The sequence below is a fragment of the Equus quagga genome, chromosome 14 (genome assembly GCF_021613505.1).
Source record: "Equus quagga isolate Etosha38 chromosome 14, UCLA_HA_Equagga_1.0, whole genome shotgun sequence".
Classification (NCBI taxonomy): Eukaryota; Metazoa; Chordata; class Mammalia; order Perissodactyla; family Equidae; genus Equus; species Equus quagga.
In genome coordinates this window covers 74,662,094-74,688,782 of record NC_060280.1, presented here as the reverse complement: position 1 = coordinate 74,688,782, position 26,689 = coordinate 74,662,094, and the positions used below count along the sequence as shown (strand labels likewise).

Genomic DNA, 26,689 nt, shown 5'->3' with positions numbered 1-26,689 from the left:
TCTTTCATGACAGTCTCTCTCGGTGACTCCTAAGAAGGTCTGCATGTGGCTTGCACTCTCTTTACCATACAGGCTTTAGAGTCTGTTGTTGCTATCGTAGAGAGATACTTAAGCACAATTGTCGTATTTTGAATGTTGTGCCTTCAGTTGTCTTATTACAGCTCTTTAAAAATTCTGTTTATTTTCTCCCTCTCAAAAGGTTCAACATACAAATTTAGGGTCATTGCCATCAACCATTATGGTGAGAGTTTCCGGAGTTCGGCGTCCCGTCCTTACCAGGTGGCTGGGTTCCCCAATCGGTTTTCTAACCGCCCCATAACTGGACCTCACATTGCCTATACAGAAGCCGTCAGTGACACTCAGATCATGCTCAAGTGGACGGTGAGTAGAACCTCTGCTCTAAGGAGAAGACTTTCTGGTTTGGCCATGTTGACAAGCAGTTTCATGTTCTCCTGACACGATACTGTGAACAGCAAATTTTTGAACTTTTAAGTGAGGAGAAATTGAAGGGCACAGATATTTGTCTAAAAGCATATATTATAAATGGGGCAGGGTTAAAAATAAAATTACTGTCTCCTCAACTCTCATATAAGTCCTAACTTAATTGCCATTTCATAATGTTTTTATATTGAACCAAATGTACATTTTTTTTTTTTATGATTTTTGGCCCTGAGCTAACATCTATTGCCAATCTTCCTTCTTTTTCTTTTTTTTCTCCTCCCCAAAGCCCCAGCACCTAGTTGTATATTCTAATTGCAGGCCATTCCAGCTCTTCTATGTGAGACACCACCTCAGCATGGCCTGATGAGCGGTGCTAGGTCCGTGCCCAGGATCTGAACCGGCGAAACCCTGGGCCGCCGAAACAGAGCACAGGAACTTAACCACGTGGCCATGGGGCCAGCCCCAAATGTACTTTTATGTCTTTGAACCTCATGAAGTGAGCATATTGCTTTATTTTTGTTTAGCCCAGCAGTAAGCTAAGTGCTTTTTTTTTTTAAAGATTTTTTTATTTTTCCTTTTTCTCCCCAAAGCCTCCCGGTACATAGTTGTATATATTTTTTTAAATTTTATTTTATTTATTTTTTTTTTAAAGATTTTTTTTTAAATTTTTTCCTTTTTCTCCCCAAAGCCCCCCAGCACATAGTTATATATTCTTTGTTGTGGGTCCTTCTAGTTGTGGCATGTGGGACACTGCCTCAGCATGGTTTGATGAGCAGTGCCATGCCCGTGCCCAGGATTCGAACCAATGAAACACTGGACTGCCTGCAGCGGAGCGCGCGAACTTAACCACTCGGCCACGGGGCCAGCCCCCATAGTTGTATATTTTTAGTTGTGGGTCCTTCTAGTTGTGGCATGTGGGATGCCACTTCAGCATGGCCTGATGAGCGGTGCCATGTTGGAGCCCAGGATCCAAACCGGTGAAACCCTGGGCTGCCAAAGCAGAGCGCATGAACTTAACTGCTCGGCCATGGGACCAGCCCCTAAATACTCTTAATACCTTTGAATATTTTTGAATTAAATTAAAAATGGCCAGCAAGGATGTTTGCAAAATGAAGCTAGAAATATATTACCAGATAAATAAATCTTAATGGATGTGAAAGTTACATTTATTTTTATCTTTGACAAATCTTTGCTTCTATTTTTCAGTACATTCCATCAAGTAACAATAACACTCCCATTCAAGGATTTTATATCTACTACCGGCCAACAGACAGTGACAATGACAGTGATTACAAGAGGGATATTGTAGAAGGTGAGTCCCATTGGCAGCTGGAGCCCCAGTAAAGGAGCTTTGAAGCGAGAGGGTTTGTAAATATTCAAAAAAACATCTTCCCAGGATAAGATAGAGTAAAAAATGGTATATGCACTATTACTTTGAATTTTTCCCAAAAAAGACAATTTTTCCTATTTAGTATAGATATATAGTCTCTTACACTTTGGTTATAGAAAAAGTCAGTCAGAAAAGTATCAGGGAGATAATATTTGTCAGTAGTTCATCTGAAAAAACTGTTTGTTTTCTGTTTTGTTTCAAGGAATATAAAAATCAATTGCAACTTCTAGCTGTAGTTTAGAAAGTAATGTCTCAGTCAGCAGTTTCATTGATGCCTGTACTAGAAAGATCACATCTTGAGCATGTTATCCACTTTTAGAGATGCTGAGAAATTGGAATATATGTAGACAGAAAAACAGTGATGGCTGTTGAAACTACCTTTCTATGGCATTTGAAACACGATCCAGAACTGTGCACATGGCCGGAAGGCCCCACTGATGTGGCGGCCCCTTCTACACCTCAGCCATGGCTCACGCACCCGCTCTTCTCACTGGGTCTTCTGTCACACACTGGCCTTCTCTCAGTTTCCGTGTGCGCAACAGGAGTTTTCCTGCCTCAGGACTGAGGCACGTGGCAATTCCTGCTGCGCTCCTCTCCCAAGGCTTTATCGGCACTCTGCTCTTCTGTGGTCATGTACTTAAACATTACTTCCTCAGATAACCTCCGCCCCTTTCCATGAAGTACCCTTTTATAATTTCTAACTGTGCCGTTTATGTTTATTCTACAGAATTTATCATAGTTTTGATCTATGTGTGTGTGGGTATGAAATTATTTGCTTAAAGTTTGTCTCCCCCACTCAGTATCAGCCTCCTCGTGGGCAAGAGGCCTTTTGCCCACTGCTGTATCCCCAACCCCTACAATGGGGAGGCATTTAGTATTTATTAAAAGCATGAAGTCCGAAAGGAAAGGCAATGTGTGGGATGACCAGGCTGGAAAAAAGACGACTAAGAGAAGCACCAGATATCTGTCTTCCAGGATTTAAGGACTGTTACGTGAAAGAGGAAGCCAGTCGGTTGAAGGAGGGGCTGTTAAAAGGAAATAGTGTAAGGAAGAAGCATCTAACATAGCATTTCTGCGGGGGGTTCTCTCACAAAATGATAAACTCCATAATTTTGGAGGCGTTCCATCAAAGTTGGATGCCTGTTTCCCAGTAATATGTTGGATGGGCTTCACTGTGCTGTGTAATTTGCTTATTCCTTATTTTCAAGTTTATGCATTTGAAATTCTTTTTGTGGCAGTTGGAAGCTATTGGTCTGTTCTCCTAAACCCAGGAACAGGAGTATTTATCCTTTGTACGTAAAGTTTCTGGGACTTTGGGAGGAAAGTTTCTTCCAAGGTCTATTTTCACTGTAAGATTCTGATTCTTTGAAATATTAAATGTCCTAATGGGTCATGTCAGAAAATTGCCCTGGGCCAAGGTTATTTTCATATGACTTGTTGACATCAAACACTGCATATAGTTTTTGCTGTAAATAGTCTTGTGATAGGTTATTTTAAATGTGCTGTATCATGTTTCTTTAAATATTGTAGAATTCCTTTTAATGTTTATCCAATGGAATTACTTTTGTAATATAATGAAAAGTTTATCATCTGAGTTTTAATACCAGCTCATAGTAGGAGCTCAGTAAACATTTTTCGAATGAAGGAATGATTGTTTCTCTTTTCTTACTCTGGAAAAGTAGGGAAAAAATTGGTCCCTAAAATCTGCCTTAAACATAAAGAATTGGGGAAATGTGGAAAGATAATTGCTAGTGGCAAAACTATTCCGGGAAGTCAAGAGAGCAGCTGTCTGGAGGGAGAGAAGGGACTGGAAGAAGCGCAAGGGGACCTTTGGGGTGCCAGTACTGTTGTCTTTCCTGACCCGGGTGTTGGTACCTGGGTGTGTGCAGTTTGTGAACATGCGGGGGGCTGTTCAGGATGTCCATGTGCATATTTGACTCCATAGGAGGGTTGTGGAAGAATGGAAGTGGAAAGAATTGTTAGTGACTCTTCCATGTTTCGTCCTAGCGAGGTCTTCATTTTAGTTCAGCTGGTTTAGGAGAGTGGAGCTGTCAGATTTTTATATTTAAAATCTTCTGACAGATGTTAAACATTTGTTATAAAATGGTTCTAAACAAGGCAAATGTAAATAAAATGAATGTCCTTCTTTGCCTCTGTCTCTCGCTCTCCCCCACGCTTCCTAGTTCTACTGTCAAGAAATATCCGCCGGTAAACGGTTTTTGAACCCTCTTCTCTAGTGCAGTCTTTGAACTCTTGCGAGCTTGTGTGGTGTGAATATTGCGTGTGGAACTGGGAAACTACTGTCAAGGAGATTTTGTCTCCAGTAGTCATGTGTGCAAATGTGCGGTTTTCCTTATGGTTCACGGAGAACTTGTTTATAAACGTCACAGGCGGAGCAGTACATGTTTAAGTGGGCTTCACTGTGCTGTGTAATTTGCTTATTCCTTATTTTCAAGTTTATGCATTTGAAATTCTTTTTGTGGCAGTTGGAAGCTATTGGTCTGTTCTCCTAAACCCAGGAACAGGAGTATTTATCCTTTGTACATAAAGTTTCTGTAAAATTTCTTAAAAGTTTTAGATTACGTATGTCTATTGACCCAAAATGGTTTAAGCTTTTGAAAAAAATTTGCAACGCAATTAAATCGTTAAAGAATACATTGAGAGAACAATTGTTACCCTATCTGCTTCATTAAGTTCCACATTTAGATGAACTAAATGTTTCCAGCATACTACTGTTTTGTGATGAATATTTTTATCTTGTAAAGTTAGTTCAGTTCCAAATAAATCAAAGTTTCAGTCATCCTGATTTTTAAATCTGTGCTTTAGTCTCTCACCTTTTCTAAAATATCCTTTTAGGGGAAAAAAATTGCCTGTTAAGCAGGGGTGATGCTGGTTGGTTGACTTTAAACCTAATAATGCACTTAGTTGTCTTATCATCTATCAGTGATCAGTAAAACCTCGTTCTCTCTGCTGCTCTTTCCTGTAATTTTAGTCATTGGAATAATTACCATAGCAGTGGAATATTAATCTAACAAGATGTGTGTTATTTTAACTATTTTCTCTTATTAGTAACACATCAGAAGCTTAGTTTAATTCCATTTTTACTAGTACTGTGAAAGGAAAACTTCAAATCTAGTGTAGTGATTATTCAAGAGAATGTTTATAGTTAGGTGAGTAAAGGGCTGGGCCAGGAAAGACTCAGAACACAGAAAAAAATAGAAGTCTTTTAGAAAGTTTTTGGAATTTCAAAATAGATCTGTGCTAGTCTCAACCGGGTTTTGAGTCCAGATTCTTTTAGGGTCCTCTTTACAGTTATAAATGGGGCATAGAATTCCTCACTTCTTGAGCCTTTCAGAGTCTCTTGATCCTAAAACTAGCAGATTCGCTTTCTTATGAAATATGGGTCTTTATGAATGAAGGGTTTTGTATTGGTGACCTGGAAAGGGGGTTGTGCTTCTGCATTGAAATATTTTTGTCTGTGTTGAATTAGAAAGGAGCCTGGTGATACTGGTCTTGTCAGCCAAGTAGATTTGACTTGTATATGTGGTTTTGTTTTGTTTTTTTTTCTCCCCCTTTAATTAATTCTGAAATCAGTTGGTGGTGTAATTGAGTTTCTAAGAAACAGTGGAAACAGTTTGAAGAGGTATTTTCAAAGAGGGATTAAAGGTGCTTGAAGAGTTAATTAAATCTAGCAGAAGTGTCCCTGTTTATTGAAGTTTGTCACAGGTCTGTGGATGTAAAAATGGAGAGTGATTTGCACTGGAGTGTTCGGTGTAGGAGTGTTTCTAAATGAACTGCTGGCTGTGTGCCATGGATAACAGAATCGTTCTCTTAGAGATGCTGGTGTGGTTTGGAGACCCTGACTCAAAAGAAAGGAAATAGTGGGAGCAGTAGCCGAGAGTTTCCCATAGTAGATTCTGCTTTTTGATTATTGTTAGCCATTTATCCAGGCCTTCGTTTATATGTCAGTTGGTGTCGCGTTCATTACAGTGGAAAGGAGGGTTCGCTAGGACCTGTCTTGTAAGTGGTCCCTTGCTCTAGGTAGGACACTGTTTGCTGACCTCGTGTACAGTATTGCTTTTTCGTGGGTGGACAGAGTGGATCGACTTGCAGGGCTGAAACTGGGCATCAAAGGACTTGAGGGTTTTTTTAAACCTATGCATAAAATTAACGTGTATTTTATGCAAGACTCACCACTAATTATTTGTAGTGAAACGAAGTATAACTTTAATTCAGTTTATCTCTTCTCTTTAGCATTTTTTCTTGCTATGCAATAAAAATGCTATTTGCCAGTGCTGAATTACTAAAATACTTACATTAAGTACATTTTCGTTGCAACAAACTGTACTATATGGTGACGGATGCTGCTCCAACCTCCTTGTGAAATTATTACGTGATTGTATTGACATCATGACATAGGTCGTATGACATGTAAAGCTCCTCTTTTCTTTTTCCTTTCTAGGTTCAAAGCAGTGGCACATGATTGGCCATCTGCAGCCAGAAACTTCCTATGATATTAAGATGCAGTGCTTCAATGAGGGAGGAGAAAGCGAGTTTAGTAACGTGATGATCTGTGAAACTAAAGGTAGGAGACGGGGGACACTTTGTGCTTTTTCCTGGGCGGTGCTGGAATTCTAAACTCTGGACTGTCCCTTCTGACTGTTGGTGTATTCATCTAAGAAAATTTCTGCTTTGGCCTGTTTTGTAGGTACTTATGTTTAGACTGTCCCAACAGAGAGTATAATATGTTGGCTAGAGCACTTGTCTGAAAAATAGTTTAAGTAAGCGTTAATCCTATTCATTAATTTCTCTGTGACTCAAAGTCACTCACTTCCTTTCTTTTTTTCTGAATGAAGAGAATAGAAATATTTGCTGAGTAACTATCTTCTGGGATTGCCATGAGAATTAGAATGCTAAAAAAAGTGTAAAAATTTTAAGGAAAAGTGCTACATATGTTTAAAATGGTTTCTTGGATGATAGATATGTATAACACTGTCTACTTGAAATTCTCAGCTCTGCCTACATACATAAACTGTAAAATATTGCCATTTTTAAAAACAGAAGATACCACACGTTAGTGATAACATCAGCTAGTGTGGATACTTAGAAAGCAAAAGCACTCATGTCCAGTCCCAGGTCCTCTGACAGAAAAAGAGACAGTTTCTTCCTTTGTCTGTTGACTGTTCCTTTCCTTTGTCTGTTGACTGTTCCTTTCCTATGTCTGTTTTTAAGAATGGGAAAATTTCTCAAATTGCTCTGGTAGATTCCCCCCCCCCCCCCGGTGTCATTGGCCCTCCCAAACCACTCCCTGGAGTGGAGTGATTGATCGGGGTCTACGCTGGAGTTCTGTGGGGTTTGAGTGGACACCTAAACAAAGTTGAGGCTCTGCCAGCGTGGAAGACAGCTGTCACAGGGGCCGGGCAGCCGTCATTGTCTGCTGTAGGAGATTTCATTATCCCAGTTTAAAAATGAGGAAACTGAGGCTCAGAAAGATTGAATTATAAAGCCAAGACTTAATTCCACTTTTTAATTCTAAATCACGTGTCTTTCTGCTGTAGAACCCACATATTAAATCCATATTTAAACATATATATAGACTTATATATATATAGAGAGAGACTTATCTTGAATTGAGTGTCTTTTTGTACCGCACGCTGTGGTGTTTAATGAGTCTTTCTTACTTGCCTCTAAAATACTGTGATACTGGGGGTCAAATTAAATAAATGTGAAATTTATCATCTCTGTTCCCAAGACGTTTAAGAATTTAGCCAGGCAAAACGGAAAACAACACAGACAACAATGTGATAACTGTTTTGTTTATAACAGTATAATAGTATAGCAGTATCTATAATAGAATTCCTCATTAATTGACTTTGCTGGGGAATGAAAGTTTTGACCTGCGTACGTTCAGATCAGTGCAAAACAAAATAACTTCTTTAAAATGTTAACTGTTCATACTGAATGAGTTCCTAAAATGGATTACACAATTCCCAGCCTGTTTCATTAGAACGTATGATATGTAATTTAACCTTTTAAAGAAATGACCCAAATTCTTGTAAACAATGATTGTCTTATCTTTAGTCATTCAGTAAGGTTTTCAAGAGTCACAGAGGAGGGCAAGGCCAGCCATTTACCCCTCCCCTTCAGGATCATAGACTGTCATGATTTTCCTTTTGTTCTTTGATTTCTCTTTATGTTCTTCATCTCACCTTTCTCATTTCGGGTTCTTAGCTGTCTCTTCTTATTGATGTTAACGGGTCGTTTCACTCACCCTCCAACACAAGCCATCTGTCCTCAGTTTTCAACTTCAGCAGGAGGTTGGCAAGCAGATCATCAAGCTTGATAGAATTACGACTAAATTAAGAGTAAATAAAGAGAGAATAAACCTGAAAGACTTTCCTGTGAGTAATTATGATTGTTAGTGTATGATCTGTAACATCCACTTTGCCTCAGAAACTTGTTTGTTTTCTTTAGAATTGGCAGGAACCTTAGCACTGTACAATCCAACATACACCTGAAGGAGAAGTTTCCTTTAGTCTCTGCCAGGCATTCATCCACCTTTCAGTGAGGAGAGCTCTTTCCTTTGAGAGGTGGCCTTTTCTTTACTGATTCCCAGCTCTGTTCTGTGTAGTTGAAGTTGCTAGAAGATTGAACTGCAATATGGTGTTGCTTGAAGTAGATTTTTTTAAAGACCACTCTGCTCCTGTGTGGTGTTAGGAACCATACCAGGAAATACAGTATAATCACTAATAGTAATAACAAAATTGATTGAATACTGCCATGTGCCAGGCTCTGTTCCAAGTGCTCTACAAGGATTAACTCATTTGCTCTTCATCATGTTATTATCTTCATTTTCTACATGTGGAAACTGGTTCATGGAGGTTAAAGTCAGAGAGCTAAGGATGGGTGGTGGAGCTGGGACATAAACCTAAGCAGTGTGGTTCCAGAGACCAGGCTGTCAGCCACTATGCTCTGCTGCTTTTCTATGACATTTAGAGCGTTAAGAGCATATTATTTGGGGACAGAGAGAATGGGGTTTGAGTCTCCCGTGTTGTTCGCTTTTGTTATCACTATCACCCCAAATACCAATGAGTTAGGTAAAAGTGCTACATTTATGTGGACTCCAAAAGTTTTTGGTTTTGAATGCTTAATATTATGTGTGAGGTGTTTGGAATTGTATATAATTGTTCTGTTAGTCCAAAGTCATATCTTCTAATACTAATCGTATGGGAGAGACATAAAATATGTAATTTCAAGTCTTATTCAGCTCAAAGTGTATCAGATAGAAAGGAGTTTTTGTCCCATACATAAGCTGACATACTTTTAATTCACCTCTTTGGGAGTCTTCTCCAAGTACAATTGAGCAGATAATCATACAGCAGTTTGGGTTAGACTATATGTTTCTCTGTTCTTAGGATTTCTCTAGAATTTGTGGACTAAAACTTTGGCACATCAGATTTTTCAACTTTCGAGCCCTCTTTGTTACTCATTGGTGGTCAGATCATCTCAGTAACAAGTGTAAACAGACTGGCTTGCATTCCTAACCAGACCTCCTTCAGAGAGTAAACCATTTCATAGGGTCTGCGTTCACTCTGACATCATGTTTTGCTTTATATTTCAACTAGTGAAACGTGTTCCTGGAGCTTCTGAGTACCCTGTCAGAGACCTGAGTACTCCTCCCAGTTCTTCAGGAAACGGGGGAAATGTTGGGCCTGCAACCAGCCCCGCCAGAAGCAGCGATATGTTGTATCTGATAGTTGGCTGTGTGCTAGGTGTCATGGTCCTCATTCTCATGGTTTTCATTGCAATGTGCCTGTGGAAGAACCGCCAGCAGAATACCATACAGAGTAAGTCATTCGGAACATTTCCTTCTCTTTTTCTAAAGATGGGTAGAAAAATATTGTCAGAATAAATATTGATTTCCAAACCTTTGGTGTCATGGTATAAAACACATTAGATACTCTCCATTCAGAGGAGGTGACTTTAAGACTGTTCTAGCTGTCAGCCAAAGTAAGTGGAGCATCAAATTAAATTGCCCAGTAGAACTAAACAACAAAGCCAAAACCAGGCGGCTCTCTAAATAAATAGCTGACTTGGTGCTGGGAAACGGGCTTTGTCGGACCACCAAAGAGGACGGATACTGCAAGCATGAGCTCTGGACTTGCTGTGGGAACACTTTCCACTCTACAGTCTGGTCCACGGGGAAGAGAAAAGCCATGATGGGAAGGAAGGTCGTGAAGACTTTTCTAAGTTTCTGTCCCTGAATGACGCAAATGAAGATAACACGGTCCTGGTTCGGTGCCTGATGTCCCCAAACTGCTCTGGGGCGGCGTCACCTTCCCCCCGCATCTAGACGAGGCGCACCTGAGCTGCCAGTGATGGCGCTGCTTTGGAACAAAGAGCCTAGACTGCTTTTCCTTTTGCTTCTCCCTCAGTTCTCTCCCCCTCGCGGCGTCTCTTTCTCATTCCTCCAGCTGTTATAAAGTAGGATAATCAGAGCCAGCAGGGGCTGTGGTCTCAGGTGGGAGGAAGTTTTTTCTTTCCCCTTTGCCCCCAGAATAAGGGAATGAAAGGAAAGCAAAGGAAAACACCAGCAGTGACAGGCGCTTCCAGCAGCTGGCAGCTGGTTCCCACGTTTGGCCCCTTTTTAGTTATTAGCTCAGGGGGGAACAATGACTTACTGTGTCGTCTTGGTGCCTTCCAGGAGATAGGCAGGGGGAGTGCGGTGGTGCCACCAGCTGAAGCGGTTGGAAATCATTTGATTGGATCTTTTCTTTCCTAAACCATTTCAATGTTGATGAGTTGATTCTGTGAGTGTATGCTGAATCATTAAAAGAAAGGTTTTAATCTGGTTGAGCAAGATTAGTCTGGTTGAAGTCATTTTCCTTTGTGACTTGATAGTATATTTTAAAATGGAAATTTATCACAGTAGTGCTCATTCAGTGATTCATTCAAAAGGGCCTCATGGACTCTCTTCTATGTGCCAGGCACTGTGGGAGACAGTGGAGATGCAATGGGAAATAAGGTGCCAGGGTCTCTGCCCTCTCTGTTTATAGTTTAGTGAAGAAGATGAGCAGACATACTGGCAGTAACACACCTGTGCGAGAGGTTCAGTAACCGGACTGGGGACACCTCACCCACCTTGGCGTGCTCTAATACACCTTGCTAATACCTTTGAAGAATTTATCAAAACTCTGACAACAAATCTCATACAGTTTAGATGCTGTACTTTCTAAGGAATATCTCACTTTTTCTCAGTATATCTGGTAGATGTACCTCTGGAAATCAGAATTTTGAGGCAGCTGTTTAAATGCCTTTAATAAAAGGAAATGGAATAATTAGACTTTTGCCTTTAATACTCCTGAACTTCCAAATTGGCTGTAATAACCAAGGGACTATGTGAGTAGTCAGTGAACGTATACACAACTCCATCCTTTTACTCAAGTGTTGTGTATTGCTACTTGGAATATCCTACCTGAAGTTTGCCTTTTGTTGTTGTTGCTTTATATGGTTTCTTTTGGCAATTTGAAGTGTGGGAGTTTGAACACTTTTTCTAAGTGTTGTCAGTACTTTGATAGTTTCGACTTGCACAGTTTATTAATTCTCTTTTGAGTAATTTCTCTCTGGTTAATTTCTCTTCCCGTTAACAGAGTCATAATTAACTCAAATTTCCTAGCTCCCTCCACACTGTAAGGGAAATGACAGCAGTAACTTTGTTACAGCACGTCTCACGAGTAGGCAGTAAGTGAACACCGTCAGAGTGTTATATTTTAGTGTGTTGTGGAGGTTTCATTCATAAAACCGCCTGAGAAAGGAGATTGTCCTTTTCAGTTTCTTACTTTTTTTCTTTTTTTTTTTTCTTCTCTCTTAACAGAATATGACCCACCGGGGTATCTCTGCCAAGGACCAGATATTAATGGGCAGATGGTGGAATACGCCACTCTGCCTGGCACCAACCGGATAAATGGAAATGTTCATGGAAGTTTCATAAGCAATGGGGGTCTCAGCAATGGCTGCTCCCATCTTCACCATAAGGTCCCTAACGGAGTCAATGGAATCGTGAATGGGAGCTTAAATGGAGGCCTTTACTCTGGGCACACGAGCTCTCTAACCAGGACACGTGTGGATTTTGAACATCCTCGTCATCTAATGAATGTAAGAGACCTAATTATGAATAAAAGCCTTCCCCATGGCCCGCAGTGCCAGCTACAAGAACAGGGTTGCCATGCTTGGCTTTTTTCAATCTAGAAAGCTCAGAAGTTCTCTGGAATGGAAATAGTATATATCACGGTATAATCCAGAGTAATCATTGTAAGCTTTCTGTTATTGGGTAATAGTTATATTCATCAATTTGGTGTTTTTAGAAAAAAATTATTTAGCACTGAAAGTAGAACACCAGTAACAAACTGACTGGAAGTTATTCTTGAGATGAAATGGAAATACCGTTGGGTGTGGACCAGACCAGATACTTTAAATTTGATGTGTTTAGAGTAGAGTCTAAAAACCCCTATGCCTAGAGGAGTCAGGCAGATCGTGAAATGGAGTGAAGTGAGTTGGCAATGAGACAGTGGAGGTGGCGGGGGCAGCCTGGAGGGCCGGCGTGCTCTTAGAGCAGCTGCCGGAATTCACGTCTTGGTGGCATGCAGGACTGGGGGCCCATGCGGCCAGGTTTTCTGATATTTCAAAACATCTGTAAATCTACATGAAATCGCCAGATTTTTTACATGTTGACCACTAATTCCGACTTTTGAAAGCATTGCGTCGGCCGTGCAGAACATATCCGTAGGCTGCCAGATTGTGGCTTCTGCCCTGCCCTGAGTTTCTTTCTGTTTTGTCCAATGGGTGTTGTTGTTGCCTGTAAGATTTTTTTGCATTATACAATATTAGTATTCTTCAGCCAGAAGGAGTGATAAAACCTTTACAACTACTTTATTGGGGGATAGCTCGCTGATATAGTTAAATTTTTGAAACGAGAATAGAATGACTAGCGTAGTTTAGATTTATGCTGCTTAGAGAGGTTCCCTGCACTGGGAAGTCTGATTTATTACATCGTGTGGATATGCAGCCACATTATTTTTTAATCAAAGGGATAATTTGTTTAGTTGAGCAAATTGAGCACTCATTTAGTTTTTGTCACTGTTCTGATTACAAATAAATTTGCCGTAACCCACCGTGTGCTAAACTTTGAAGAAGTTTAGAATTGTTTTCATCTTCGACTTTAATAAGATTTATTAAAATATTACACGTGGAGAAGAAAACTATATATTTGTGTCCTCAAGCTAGAAATCCTAATGGCTTTCTTGTGACCTAGCTTTAGTATGTTGAGGAAAAAATCTTTAATTTGGTTTGGTGCATCTCATTACCAAAAGAGAATAAGGATTTCATTATTTTGTGTGGAAAGACGTGGCTTATATTCAGACTTCCTAAACGTTTTTGTCGCCATCCCTAGTCTAGACTGCCAGCATTGTCCAAGAAACTGAAGGAGAGAGCGTTAAAGTTTGAATAGCACATGCTGTTAACGTAAGAAGGAAAAATTAAGTCTGATGTTTGCCATGCTATTTGAACATAGTACTTGGGTTTTTTGAACAATGAATTGCTATTTAAATACTAGTTGCCTGTTAGGTGTACAATTTTAGATGTTATCTGTGGTTTTAGCTCATTAGTTTACTTCCTCTTCTGGGTGGGAGGAAATAGGGAAATTTTTTAAATGCTGGTGATCATAAAAATCATTGAATTAACGGTAATATGTTTAGTGATTCAAATAAGTGCGTCACCCTGTAGGTTGTTAACTTCGTTTTCTGAAGCTTTGGTGTTTACTCTCATGGATTGAGTATAGTACAGGAATATTCTTTCTCTCAATGTTTTCTTTAAAATTCCTGTCGCTGGTTGGATCAAGAATGTTGAGAGAAATTTTCGGTACTTTTGGTTTGCTTAGATTCTGGCTGTTGTTATGAGATGAATGGAAATGGAAAGTATTCTGGGAAAAACAATTGCCTGAACTTTTGCTAACCTTGAGGGCCTGCTCTGGGTTGGGTATAGTGTGACAGCCTCTCCCACCCTTATCAAGTTCAGTTCTGCTGTTTTTCATCCGAAAGCAGAATTCTGACTCTGACATAAGGCTAGTTCAATTCCCAACTTCAATTTTGAAGAACTCTTGCCATTGTATATGTCAAGTGAACATTTTACAATGAGGTATGTGTTAATCTGGGCATTTTTCTTAATTGCTGGGCAGTTTCCGCCAAAAGCAACATCCAAATATTAATACTCCCCTCCAAGTCATTGCTGGCTGAGAATCGACTCCATCTGGAAAAATATAACATGTTTTAAAACTTAGTGTAGTCAAGTGAACAGACCTAATCGAAATAATTACAGGAAAATGAAGATGGGTTTATCTTGTGACATAATTGAAACAGATTTCCACCCTTTTTCTCCAACTGGCATCACAGAAAATTCTTCCACGACTGCTATAAAAGTCAAAATGAATAGGAGGTTATAATGTGTAGTGTATTTTGGGTCCATTAGATTTGAAACACTGAAGGGAAGTGACTAAACTTCTCTCTTCATTTATTTGCCCTTTCCAGTACAAAAATACATGGAAAAACATGGCAGTTAAGTTTTTAAAGTACAGTTTTAATATTGTTCAGAACTCATTTGTGAAGACAGGTAAATAATGACAAGCATATCATTGCTCAGGGAGGTGGTTAAAAGGTACCGTGTATCCACTGATTACTGACATGGTTCTTACACTCAAAAGTCTTTGGTTACTGCTCTGGCACCTTCAGCACTCTTTCTTCTTCTCTCTTTCCTTGTATGTCCTTCCTGACAAGGGTGGTGGAATGTACACAGCAGTACCTCAGACTGACCCGTTGGAGTGCATTAACTGTCGAAATTGCCGGAACAACAATAGGTATGTTGATATGTATTTGCACAGGTTGTTGTGAGTAAGGTATATGACTCCTATTATTCTTTCCCTTTAGCAAAGGAAGTTCTTGGGATTTACCTGAGATATAAATCTCAGAATACAGAGTCTTAATTTTAAGGCCATTACTAATTTTTTGCCCCTGCTTTACAATTTTTATCTTTCTGTACTTTGGTTTCTTTAGCTATATAATGGCAATATTAAAGACTTTGTTTCTCACTGAGATGTCATTAAAAGGTTTGTTGTTTTTAAAGTCTATAAATTAGACTCAGTCTGTATAACAGACTTTATCTTTCCTCACCTGTTATTTTCTACTCTATGTTATGTGATATTTCCTAATCTGCGTTGTGAATGAGAGCATATTTGAAGGCTAGGAAAAAGACCTGTGTATACGGTAATGTTTTTCCATAGTAATGTTACTGAAATTTTCTTACCACATTTTTCAGGTTTTTTTGTTTTTTGAAAATTCTTAAAACCTTAAGATAATTAAGTAGGAAAATCTCATTTTCTTTTAATTTTTTGTTTTTAATTTCAAAAGTAATGTGTACTCACAGTATTTCAAACAATAGAGAACTATGTGGACTAACATATACGTTTAAATTTTGACAACATTCAGAAAGCTTTCATGCTGCCCCTCTGTGTATCAATTCCAAAGGATTATCCATTTTTCTGTTGTGTTAAAATTGTGTCTGTCAGAAATCTTAGATCTTGCTTTTATTTAATGATGGTTTTGGGCTACATGGTCTCAAAAGTCCTTTCCAGCTCTAAAACTCTACAATTTCAAAATTGTGTTATAGTTAGTACGTAAAATAACTGGAGTTTGGACATTTCATTATTGAAGTGAGATTTGATTTATGTTTTTAAAATGAATGATAAGATTACGAGTTGTGTCTGGGAGTTATCAAAACCAGAACTGGAGGCAGGATCTGGCCAACCGTAGAGTTGAAAGTACGTTCTCTCCGCGTGTGTTTTGAGAGCTGCGGAACAAAAGCCACAAAGCTTCCTGGAGATTTTTCATTGTCGTTTACTTAACCCATCTTAGGGTTTCTGTATTAGCAAGAGACATCTGCCTGTTTTGTATACTAAGATGTGCATTTTAAATTTTAAAATTCTGTATGACTCTAGCTGAATTTTAAGATCTTCATAACATTGAAGCCACATTTCTGTCCTGAGCTTGTCACAGGCTTTATCAAAATTTGTTGGGAAATGCTAAATAACTGGTAAAGATGCTTCATACACCTGGGAAGTAATCAGATGGACTTAATTAAACAAATGGCATTGCCTAAATACGTGATGTGTTTTCCTTTGTGGTTCTTGTGGCCGTCAGCGGATCTTGACTCAACCTAGACATTCAAATGATGTTATGAGAGAACCGCTGGTCTAAGGATAAGTAGCTGTAGACTTTGTCACTGCTTAAATCTGTGATCTTGGGAAAGTTATATAATCTCTCTGAGGCTATTTCCTTATATGAAAAATGGAAAATTTTCCTAGGTCATGTAAAATCACCTCCAACATACTCTGTTTATAGATTTTGGAAATTTGCTGCTAATCACGTCTTCATGGTGAGATATCGTCCCAGAATCAAAAACGCATCCCATTTCCTTAAAAGAATTTAAATGACCTCTACCATCATCATTCATGGCCATTTGTATGTGTGTGTGAGTGAGTGTGTGTGTATAATATTTGAGGTTTTCTATTATACATAATTTTTTGCTTTAAGACAATGGACAATTGTATTTCACTTAATTTTAAAGTCAATGACTTCTTGCATTTTATGTTTGGGGGTTTTGCTTTTATCTGAGAACACAGGTGAATTCTCTTCAGCCCAAGAAAATCAGCTTCTGTTTCTCCCTGGCGCAACCCTTCCTCCGACATGCGAGTAGACCTGTTTAGGGTGGTTTCTACTTGCTGCCCTGCCTCCCTGCCCCCAGGAGCCACTGTGTGATTTTGGTACTGAATAATTGGCCAGATAAATGTCAATAAGTACCAACTTCAACTCTGGAAAATTGGAGTCATTCAATTTAAAGTTTCTAACTCTTTTAACTTTGAAATTGAATAGTCTACTTTCAAGATCCCCCAAAATGGCAAAATTTGTAATAAGCTTCAAATACTTAGAGGTAGATGATATACAATTTACCCCAAAACATGCACAATTTTAGTCAATTTATACTTTTAGAATATCAACATTATTACTAAGAATGAATTTTCATTTCCTAATGCCACCTGAGATAGTGTGTACACAAAATGAGGCCTAATTTCAGTTAAGTTACATGAGGGCTGTCAGGCGAGCATTTTAGAGTTTTTGACTATTCGGTCAAAAAAACATTTGCTGAGCACTAGTCGGGTCCTGGAACAGGTTCTGAGGTGTTTCCAGGCAGGAGGAATTGCAAGAAGTCCTGGCAGTAGAAAGGATAATGCTTACCTAGTGGTAAACAGTTCGTGGTTATCAAACTTCAGCCTTCACTAGAATCACTTGGAGCGCTTGTGAAAACACAAATTACTAGGCTTTACTCCTAGAGTTTCTGATTCAGCAGGTCTGGGGTGGCGCCTGAGAATGTGCATTTCTAGTGAGTACCCAGTGATGCTGGTGCTTCTGGTCCTGGGACGCTGCTTTGAGAACCACTGGAATAATCTGGTTGGTGAAATACAGGTAGAATAGTAGGATATACAACTGGAAAACCAGACTGAGTTTATATGATGGATGATCCTGAATGTCACGGTTTAATCATGTATTTAATAATGATTTATCGAGAGCCTACCATGTCCTAGGTCCTGGCCCAAGTACTCCCTCCACAGAGCCCACAGTCTAATAACACAGGCAGAGCTCAGAATATAGTGAGTAGAGTTTTAAGAAACACCATTGAAGCATATAATTTTATGTTTAAGGAATGGGAAAAAAATCCCTGTTGTTTGTGTAATATAAAGTACAGTTATGAGGGATATGAGATTTTTACATAATCAAAAGAGGGAGATATGGGTTAAATGTTGAGAAACACTGGGCTAGTAGCATCATGATTCTTCCAAAGGTTTTTGAGAAGGGCAGCATCGATTCAGAGATGTGCTTAGGTTTGGTTCATGATAGCATTACACAGGTGGGGTCGGAGGACAGAGGCCACTTAGATGATTGCTGTGGTGAAGGCCTTAGCCTTCTTGCATGGGGATGGGGGTAGAAAGGAAGAGATGAATGGGATTCTAGAGTTGAAATCTTTAGGATTTGACCATTGACTGGCAGGGATCTAGAAAAAAGGAAGGTTCAAAATGAATAGAAAGTTTCAAATGTGGATGACTTGGTAACTGCAGTGGTGATTGTCACAGAAATAAGAAACCTAGTAAAGTGATACCTTGAGGAAAAGTGATAAATTTGGTTTGGGGCATTTAGAGTTTTGATTGCCAGTTGGATATTCCACAGGTGACTGAAAACTGAAGAGGTCTTGCTTCAGACCTCTTCCATAGGGAATCTTACCCACACTGAGTCCTGCTGCTCGGATTCTTTCTTCTCTGCCTTCTTAGGGTTAAACTTAAATGTGTTTCTTGGAGTGGGCTTTTAAGAAACGAGTCATTGCCGACCTTAGACCCTTTTGTCATCCATCTATTTTAGTAATAACTATCTGGAAAGAAAATTTTGTCTTTATTGTTGAAACTGAGGTAGCGATATGAAAACTTGAGAGTAGGTAAGGGGGAATGCACACTGTAGCAGTCTGTGGAGTTTTATGTGATTCTAAGTGCTTTTGTGGCGTGTTATAAATGACTGTCTGCTTCACGGTGTTCAGTTAATTTGAACCCTTTTCAGGTTTAAGAGTAATGTGTAATAGCTAACTATGAACAGCTAGACAGGAGCACATTTAACGCAGCTTTGCAGAGAGCTTGTCCCCTAATTATAGACTTATTTGAAAAATCCTTGTGCAATTCAGGCATTTCAAGAGTTAAACAGATTTTAATCAAATAAATCAAAATCTTTTCCCTCCTCTTCTCATCTCCTCGATTCAGAAAGCAGTGGCGCAGTTCTGGATATGTAATCAAATGTGGTTTCTCAGTTGCTTGGCTAGTTTAATGGGAAGGGATTGACATTAAATCTGGTCTGTTTACCATCAGTCTTGATAATTTGTAAAAGAGTCAAGAGGACACTGATGAAATTCACAGATGAACGAACTGGGAGATCCCATCAGGAAGGAACAAGAAATTAACTGTAAGGGTCCTAGAGAGATTGGAAATGGGCAGGAAGTAGCCAAGTAAAAATCAGCTTGGAAGAATGTATATAATCCATCTGGGAAAAAAGCACAGGCTATATACATGGCTGAGAGTCAAGAGAAGAAAAACTATTGGGCATAGTGCCTTAGAAAACACAGATATTACAAATGATCTCTAAGTTTTTGCATAATGATAACCTTAAAAGTCTGTGTACTGTTGGGTTTGGGATGCTTTTTCACCAACTTGAAACCTTCTACTGGTGTCAGATATACTGAGATAACAATAGTGTGTAGAGATGAACGTGAAAACGTTTCATTATAGTAGTAGTTCTGTAGGGCTAGGGTTTGATCTGTCTACTCAGTTGGTTTAAGTATGAAAACAACTACTTGTCTAGGACACCTCAACTCTCCTCCAGCCATCAGTCTGTTACGATTCAGGCCCTCTCCTGTTCCTGATCACTTAGCTACTTCAGAACCAGCCATAAAGCCAAAGGAAGAAAACACACAAAACCAAAGATTCGGTTTCTTTCCGTCTGTGGTGATCTGCATAATTCCCTAAGAAAAAAGTTCAAAACACTGTCTAATTTTTTAAATTGATCAGTGCCTTCCTTTAGGGGAAGTTGTCTATCTCCTTCTTATAATATGGTAACTGTGGGTCTGTTGCTGGGGAGTCAGGCGGTTAGGGTAGTGCTTTTGGTCTTTTGTTTGTAAGATTGTGTGTGTTAGCTTGCCGTGTTCAGTAATGTACTCAGTTGTTTATTGTCACCCAGCATTTATTATCACCTATAATGTGACAGTCACCAATAAACTAATTCCCAAAAGGAAGCTCCCACTCTCAGGCTGGGGTCATTGCAATATCCAACAAAGATGTGCAATGAGAACAGAGGACAGCCATGGCCCTAGAGGAAGGTCACCAGGGTTCTGTTGCATAATAACTGATGAATTCCCAAAAATAAGGGCCAAGTCAGCAAAATGACGGAGACACAGTGACAAGAGGAAACAGCAGAGGTGAGCCGAACGTTAACACAACCCGGCACTAAGATGTCACTGTTTCAGAAGTCTCAAAAACATATTCATGACCTTAAGTGTCACAGATGCAAGAGATTCGTGAATAGTTACTCCTTGCCCTCCAGGGATAATTAAAAGAGGAAACTTAATGCAAAATTCATATAATCATCTAATCAGAGTAAATCTTTACATAATCATGCTTAATAAATATTCAGTTGTGCAATCAGAAACAGAATACTTCTCTAGAAAATATTTCAGAGATGCTGTATAGTTTTACTGGAAGGTCCAAAATGTGTTGAGTTAAATAGAGTGTTCTTCCCAGCACAATCCTCTGCTAGTGTCCCAGTCTCTTATTTCCTAGTCTGTGCTGTTCAGATTGTTGGTCAAAGATTATTTTAGTCTTTTTTATGGCACTGTAACAGTCATTTTCCTGTCTTACAGGTTGGTCAGACAGGCCTCTCCTGTTGACTAAAAGATCTTTGTAAACTAACAGGTCCCAGACCACCTGAATTCTTGGAAAACAGCACAAATTTTTGCATGTGGCAAGATGCACGGAGTTCTATTTACTGAGTGTCTTTAAAATTAAGAAAAGTAGTTTCATTGAGCCAGAGACAACTCTGTGAAAACTTTCAGTCCACCTTAAGCCAGTATTAACTACAACTGAAAGATTGTTTGAGAACCTAAGAAAGTGAAATTACAAACTCTGTATTGTATCAACTGTAAAACATGCGTTGTAAGAGCGTCTCAGTGAACGTCATCTATTTGCAGACGTGGACATTTGTCCTGTTCTCTTTTGCTACCTGTAGATTTGGCTCTCTTACGTTTGTGATATGCAGATATTATTTTTGTGATTATCTGATGGCTTCAGAAATTTTAATTAAAGCTTTATCAGTAAAATTGTTTTTACATGCTATATACCTAATTACGTTCAGAACAGGTGTTATCTTCCTTTTTTATAGACTGTGTCCTTTATGCTTATCTCTTAGCATGTAACCCCCAACTTAAAGCCATTTTTTATGCTGACACATAGACATCTGGAACTGCACTATATGACTGAATTAGTGACATTCGGTTATTTACATGGTTAATCCCTGATGATCATGACTTAGGAATCAGTGTGCTAGAACCTTGTAAGTCAGTTTGGTTTATTGTGTTGAAATTTGGGTTACCGTCACTGCAACAGTCTAACTCAAATTGTAATCTCACTACCAGCACCCCTCTGCTAATCGCGTCTCATTTCAGAATAAAGGTAAACACTGCTGTGGCTTTCTGTCTCACTTATCTGAAACATAGATGCTGAAGAATAGGTAATAACAGTTGGTACTTTTCTCTTCTTAGTTGTCTGTAATTTCTTTTAAAACGTGTGTATTTAATCGGCTTGTTGACTCCCTGCACATGAAACCAGGTGACAGTGTCCGCTCCTTACCGTCCGCTGTGGTTGGCCCTGGCCCTGTCTTGACCGTTCCTTCCGTCCTACCCCAGCCGTATGATCCACCTTCACTGTCACTTTCACAAAAGTGTGTCACACCCACACTGTTAGACTGCCCTCTTACTTCATTTTAAAATCTCATTCTTTGCTTTAAATTAAAGAAATGAGCAGAGAAAAAGAAACTAAGAGGAAAGAAACAGAAGAATTTAAGGCATCTTATTATCTGGTAAGTCCTCATTATTTTATGTCAACATTATGAAATTTCACTCACGTTAGATCTTTATAAACAAATGATTAATTTAGAATATTTTCTTTTTAGGGAACAGCCTTGGTTTTTCAAATCCTGGCAAGTATTTTTTTTTCTAGAGCTTAACTTTAGTTCTTTTAAATGAAAAGTTTCCTTTCTGACCTGATGCTTTTTTGTCTTTTAGGTTTCCAGTATCTCTGAATTACGTCTAGATTTTTATTAAGGGCCTGGCTGTGCTATAATACATCCCACTGTTCTAAGAGCTTCCTCTGCCACGGGACAGGCATTGCCTGTCCTCCAGGAAAGTGAAGCATCAGACGACTTGGAAGCCAACAGATACAAGAAGAGCCAGACAGCAGAGCCAATATTGAACAAGGACAAAGGTAACAACTACTGTGATACAAAAATCTCAAGGAGTAGGTTTATCAGTTCATCCTCACTGGAATACACGTGTCTTATCTTAGTTTTGGGTATGGTCTCTTGTAAGGTATTTTGACTAATTAGTTTAACTGTTGCTCCCTGATAATTACTTGCTTAAGAGAAAACATATAACAAAGGTCTGATGTTCTAATGTTTATTATTTATTTATTCAGTATTTTTGAGGTCCTACTCTATGCCATTTACTATGCACTTGCTGCTGGGCATTATGACTTTAATTAGGGTCTAATATACATTAGTACTTCTACCACTTCCTAGACAAAAGACTTTGGAACGGTTTAACTCCATTTCCGTCTCCAGTGTGTTGTGTTATTTTTACATATGTTTTCTACAAATATTTAAAATCCTCTACGACATTCCAATTACCATGTTTTGCAGTCAATAATTATTCAGAATTCCTGAAATTACCTTTTTTTGTTGCTGCTAGTTTTCTTTTCCATTTCCTTTCTTCTGTCTGTGGCTCCTCATTTTCCTTCACCTTGAGCTCCCTTTAGTATTTCTTGTAGTACAGGTCTGAGGGACAGATCCTCTCAGTTTTTTGATCTGAAAATGTCTTCAATTCATCTTCCTTTTTGAAGGATATTTATCACTGTTTATTGAATTCTACTTTGCCACTTACTTTCTTTTTGTACTTTAAAGATGTCATTCCATTATTTTATTGCTTCTGTCATTTCTGTTGACAAATCATCTGTACAGTTATTGGTGCTTTTTCAAGATAATAATGCCTTTTTTTTCCTGGATGCTTTTATGATTTTCACTTTGTGTTTTGCTTCCATCACGTTAATTATTCACATCTGAAAGTGTAATTTTCTTTGTATTTATTCTGCTTGGGGCTCATAGAACTTCTTGAATCCGTGGCTTTAGTTTTCCTCCATTTTAGGGAATTCCTAGCCTTTATCTCTCCAAATATGGCTTCTGTCCCGTTCCCTCTTTTCTCTCCCTCAGAGAGACTCTAGCTGTACTTATTTTTGAACTTTTCACTATACCTCATATGTCTTTTAAGCTTATTCCTATATTTTCCATCCTTTTGTCTCTCTGCTTCAGTCTGAATCCTGTGCAATCCTGTACAAGCTTCATGTTCAGTAAACCTCTGCCCGTCTGTGCCCAATTTGCTCTTAACCCCATGTATTGGGTTCTTAATTTCAGCTATTCTACTTTTTAGTTTAGAAATTCCAAATAATTATTATTATTAGATTCTAAGTCTCTGCTAAATTTCTCCATCTTATCTATTTTCTTGAATATATTCATCCCACTCTTTTAAAGTCTTTGTCTCCGAACGGAATATCTCCATCACTGTTTTTCTCTTGTTCCTCTCTCCTGATGTGCTTGGTAATTTTTAACTGAATTCTGGACGTTGCATGTAAAACCCCGTAGAAGCTCTGGAAGCTGCTTTTTCCTCCAGAAAGGATTGACTTTTGCTTTGGGCAGACCATTAGGCAAGAGGCAGATTACTGTAACCCAATCGGGGATTGAGCTGATTTAGTGCTGAGTTTTGGTCTTTGTCTGTTCCTGCTTCACCATTGTTTTTACAAAGTAACCCTTCTGGGGTCCAAGTTAAAGGCCTGGAGTGTTTACTATCTCTTTGGTAGGCTGTGAACTCCAATTTCTGTCTTTCAGCCCCACAAAACTGCCAAAAGTTCTGCTGAGCTGCTTAGCTTAGCACTTTCTGCTTGACGTCTCAACGTCTCATCCCGCTCTCAATTGGGCAGATGCCTCAAGAGGAGAGTGGTGCTGAAACTCAGGTTCACACTTACCTTCTCTCTGGACTCTCAGCCGCTCAAGTGCTTTGATAGCTGTCTGATGACTTCAACAGATTTAAAATAAAACTCCTCCATCTTTTTCAGTTGTTCTTGGCAGGAGAGTTGTGCTGATACAAACTAATCAATCATCGCCAGAGCCAGGAATTTAATTTTTAAGTATTATTTCCAACAAGTCAGGGTAGCCATATAGATTCCCCTGACCAGAGATACTTCTGGTTTGTTGAAATCAGAATTCTCTTTACTCTCTAATTCCACAGTTGTTGTCTAGTATAATTTCCTCAATTATGAGACAGTTGAGTCTGAAATAGTATGGAAGAATATACACTGGTCTGTAGTTGGTAATGTGGCAAGCACCCTATTCTCATCGGCCATACATCTCAAAGTTGGATGCTCCCAGTGTCTTTTGTATCTTCTTTTATAACACTTACTGCATTATATTGTAACCATTTGTTTACTTGTCCATCTTCTCTGCTAGACTGGGAGCTGGAACTCTGCTGTATTTACCTTTATATTTTCAGTGCTTACCACAGTGTCTGACATTTAGAAGATATTCAGCAAATGCTTTTAAAATAGACGGTTCTTCTGAGTAAGGTTATTTATAGAGCTGGATAACATCCATTAAATTCTCATTGGTAGTAGTTTGAATTCAGAAAAGTTCTTTTTTTGCCTCTGACCTTGCCCCACATTTTGGATGAATACCCCATTTAGAGTCTGATTCTCATAAATTGAATACATGCAGATTTTCAGGTTCCCTGGCTATTGAGACAGTGGAAGAGACTAATGACAAAATATAAGAAGGGAAGAGACTGATAACATGGACATTTTTAAATGGCTGTCAGGAGATTAGTGCTACCCCTTGCCAGCATCCTAGAAAAGTTTTTTAAGTTCAGAGTTGAATAAAATGTACAACAGAACACATAAGGGATGCCATACTCTCCTGGAGTCATGATCCATCCAGCCCAGTGCTCTGATTCTGACTTCAACAAACTTCCTTCTATACCAGTGCCTCCTTCACTTTTTTTTGGCTTAAGACGTTAAGTGGCGTGTGAATACTTAGGTTTTATTTGAATCAGGTTTATGTTTTTTGCTATATTATTAAAAGTTAAAATTACAGTCATGTTAGATAATACTGTACTCAAATTATTTGGTACAAACGAATACCTGACATACTTTGCTTTTATTCCAGATGACTGGTATCTGAATTCCACTAAATGTATAGTGAGTATATTTCTCTATTTGAAATTAAAGTTGGACTTATTTAATTAAGGATTTGATTTACTGACAGATATCTTACTCTCTTTCAGGTTCAGATCTTTCTTCATGCTTAGCATTTGGTATTTCCAATAACTTGAACCAACAGAGATGCTAGTAACAGATGCATGGACACCTTTTACTAACTTTCATATGCCCTAGAAACATACTATTCCATGTTAGAAGGATAGAAATCCAAAGAATTCTTATCTTTATTCCCTAACATTGCCTATCTCCAGCAATACTGCTGGTCAGTCCTATGTGTTTCCTAACATGCCCAAATCAAAGCCAAATGAAATGTTTTCTCCAGACTTTCTTACTCCTAATTTTAGAAATAAAAAATATATTTCTGAGATTTCAGTTTCTGTTAATGGTGGAATAAATAGCTTGATCATTTACAGGTAATAATGATGAAATCTGGACAATTTGAAAGTATTGGAGAATAACCAAAAGCAGGAAGAAACTGAATAAATCTAACCTTGAAAGACGTTGGGTGACATTTGTTTATAGATTTGTGCCTGAGGGCATTCTCCAATCTTGGGTCAAGTACCCAAACCAAAGGTGTCAGAGGATGGAGTTTGAAGCCAATAGAACACCTGGAAAATGAGAGGGAAAAATCTAGTAAAGGAATGACTATACATCTGAAGAAATAGGAAAATGTGATACTTAAGGGAAAAAAAGTCAATAGAAACAGACTCTGAGATGACCCAGATGTCACAATTAGCAGACGTTGACTTTAAAACAGCTTTTATAAATATGTTCAAAGACTTAAAGGAAGATATGCACACATTGAATTCACATAGTGGGAAATTTCAGCTGAGAAATAGGAACTATAAAAAAGACCAAATGGAAATTCCAAAGCTGCAAGCATGATAACTGGAATGGACAATTTACTGGATGGGCTTAACAGCAGATTGGAGACAACAGAAGAGAGGCAATGAACAGGAAGATCAATAGAAATTATCCAATCTGAAGAACAGAAAAAAAAGAATGAAAGAAAACACATATCTTGGGTGAAGGCAGGAAATAAAAGTAGGGCAGAATTAAAGTGAATGCTCAGTGCTAATAAATTCTAGCAATTAATTTTTCAAAGAAAAAAATTGAAAAATAAATAAAACCTGGATTTTGAATGTCTAATCCTTGTAGTGTTTCTTCCAAGGGTGGGACAGGACGTATTATCTGATTTCTAAGCATTATTTTTGTTGGTCTTCATAAGGCCGTTTCTCTCAAGTGGCTGTAAGCCTCTTAGCTTTCAGTCTTCTTCTTTTTCTCCCTCATTCCTTCCAGGGGCTAATGGCCTTTTCCTTCTGTGTGCTGTGTTCAGGCGCCAGTTAATGATGGAATGGGAGACAACTTCTGACAGTGGACTAAGGCAAAGGAAGCATGTGGGATGGTCGTCATATACAGTTCCATTTTTAAGTGGTTTGCCTTGTGATGCATTCTCCTGTTGTATTCCAGTTTCACTGTAATTTTTGAGTTCTTGATATTTCCAATCATAGTGAATCATTTAGTTATTTTTAAGCACCAATCTTAAGAATCTGAATACAAAATACCGAATGATATTTCAAAATAAGCACATTCTAATTATTGATCTCTCTAGACACAGTTCTTTTCTTTTG

General features: G+C 38.6%; 1 protein-coding gene and 1 long non-coding RNA gene across 5 annotated transcripts in view; both read left to right on the top strand.

The window, feature by feature from the left end:
• CDON (cell adhesion associated, oncogene regulated) overlaps positions 1-26,689 on the top strand; it is a 94,958-nt gene that overhangs the window by 63,647 nt on the left and 4,622 nt on the right. For all 4 annotated transcript variants that reach the window (XM_046685449.1, XM_046685445.1, XM_046685448.1 and 1 more), the window contains exons 13-18: positions 200-381; positions 1,648-1,753; positions 6,294-6,416; positions 9,457-9,678; positions 11,706-11,986; positions 14,659-14,738. In XM_046685449.1, coding sequence (XP_046541405.1) covers positions 200-381; positions 1,648-1,753; positions 6,294-6,416; positions 9,457-9,678; positions 11,706-11,986; positions 14,659-14,738 — 994 coding nt within the window. The remainder of the gene's footprint in view (positions 1-199; positions 382-1,647; positions 1,754-6,293; positions 6,417-9,456; positions 9,679-11,705; positions 11,987-14,658; positions 14,739-26,689) is intronic.
• LOC124252188 (uncharacterized) lies at positions 21,812-26,676 on the top strand. Its single transcript, XR_006891933.1, has 3 exons — positions 21,812-22,004; positions 25,006-25,037; positions 25,124-26,676. It is a non-coding gene; the product is annotated as an uncharacterized LOC124252188 (long non-coding RNA).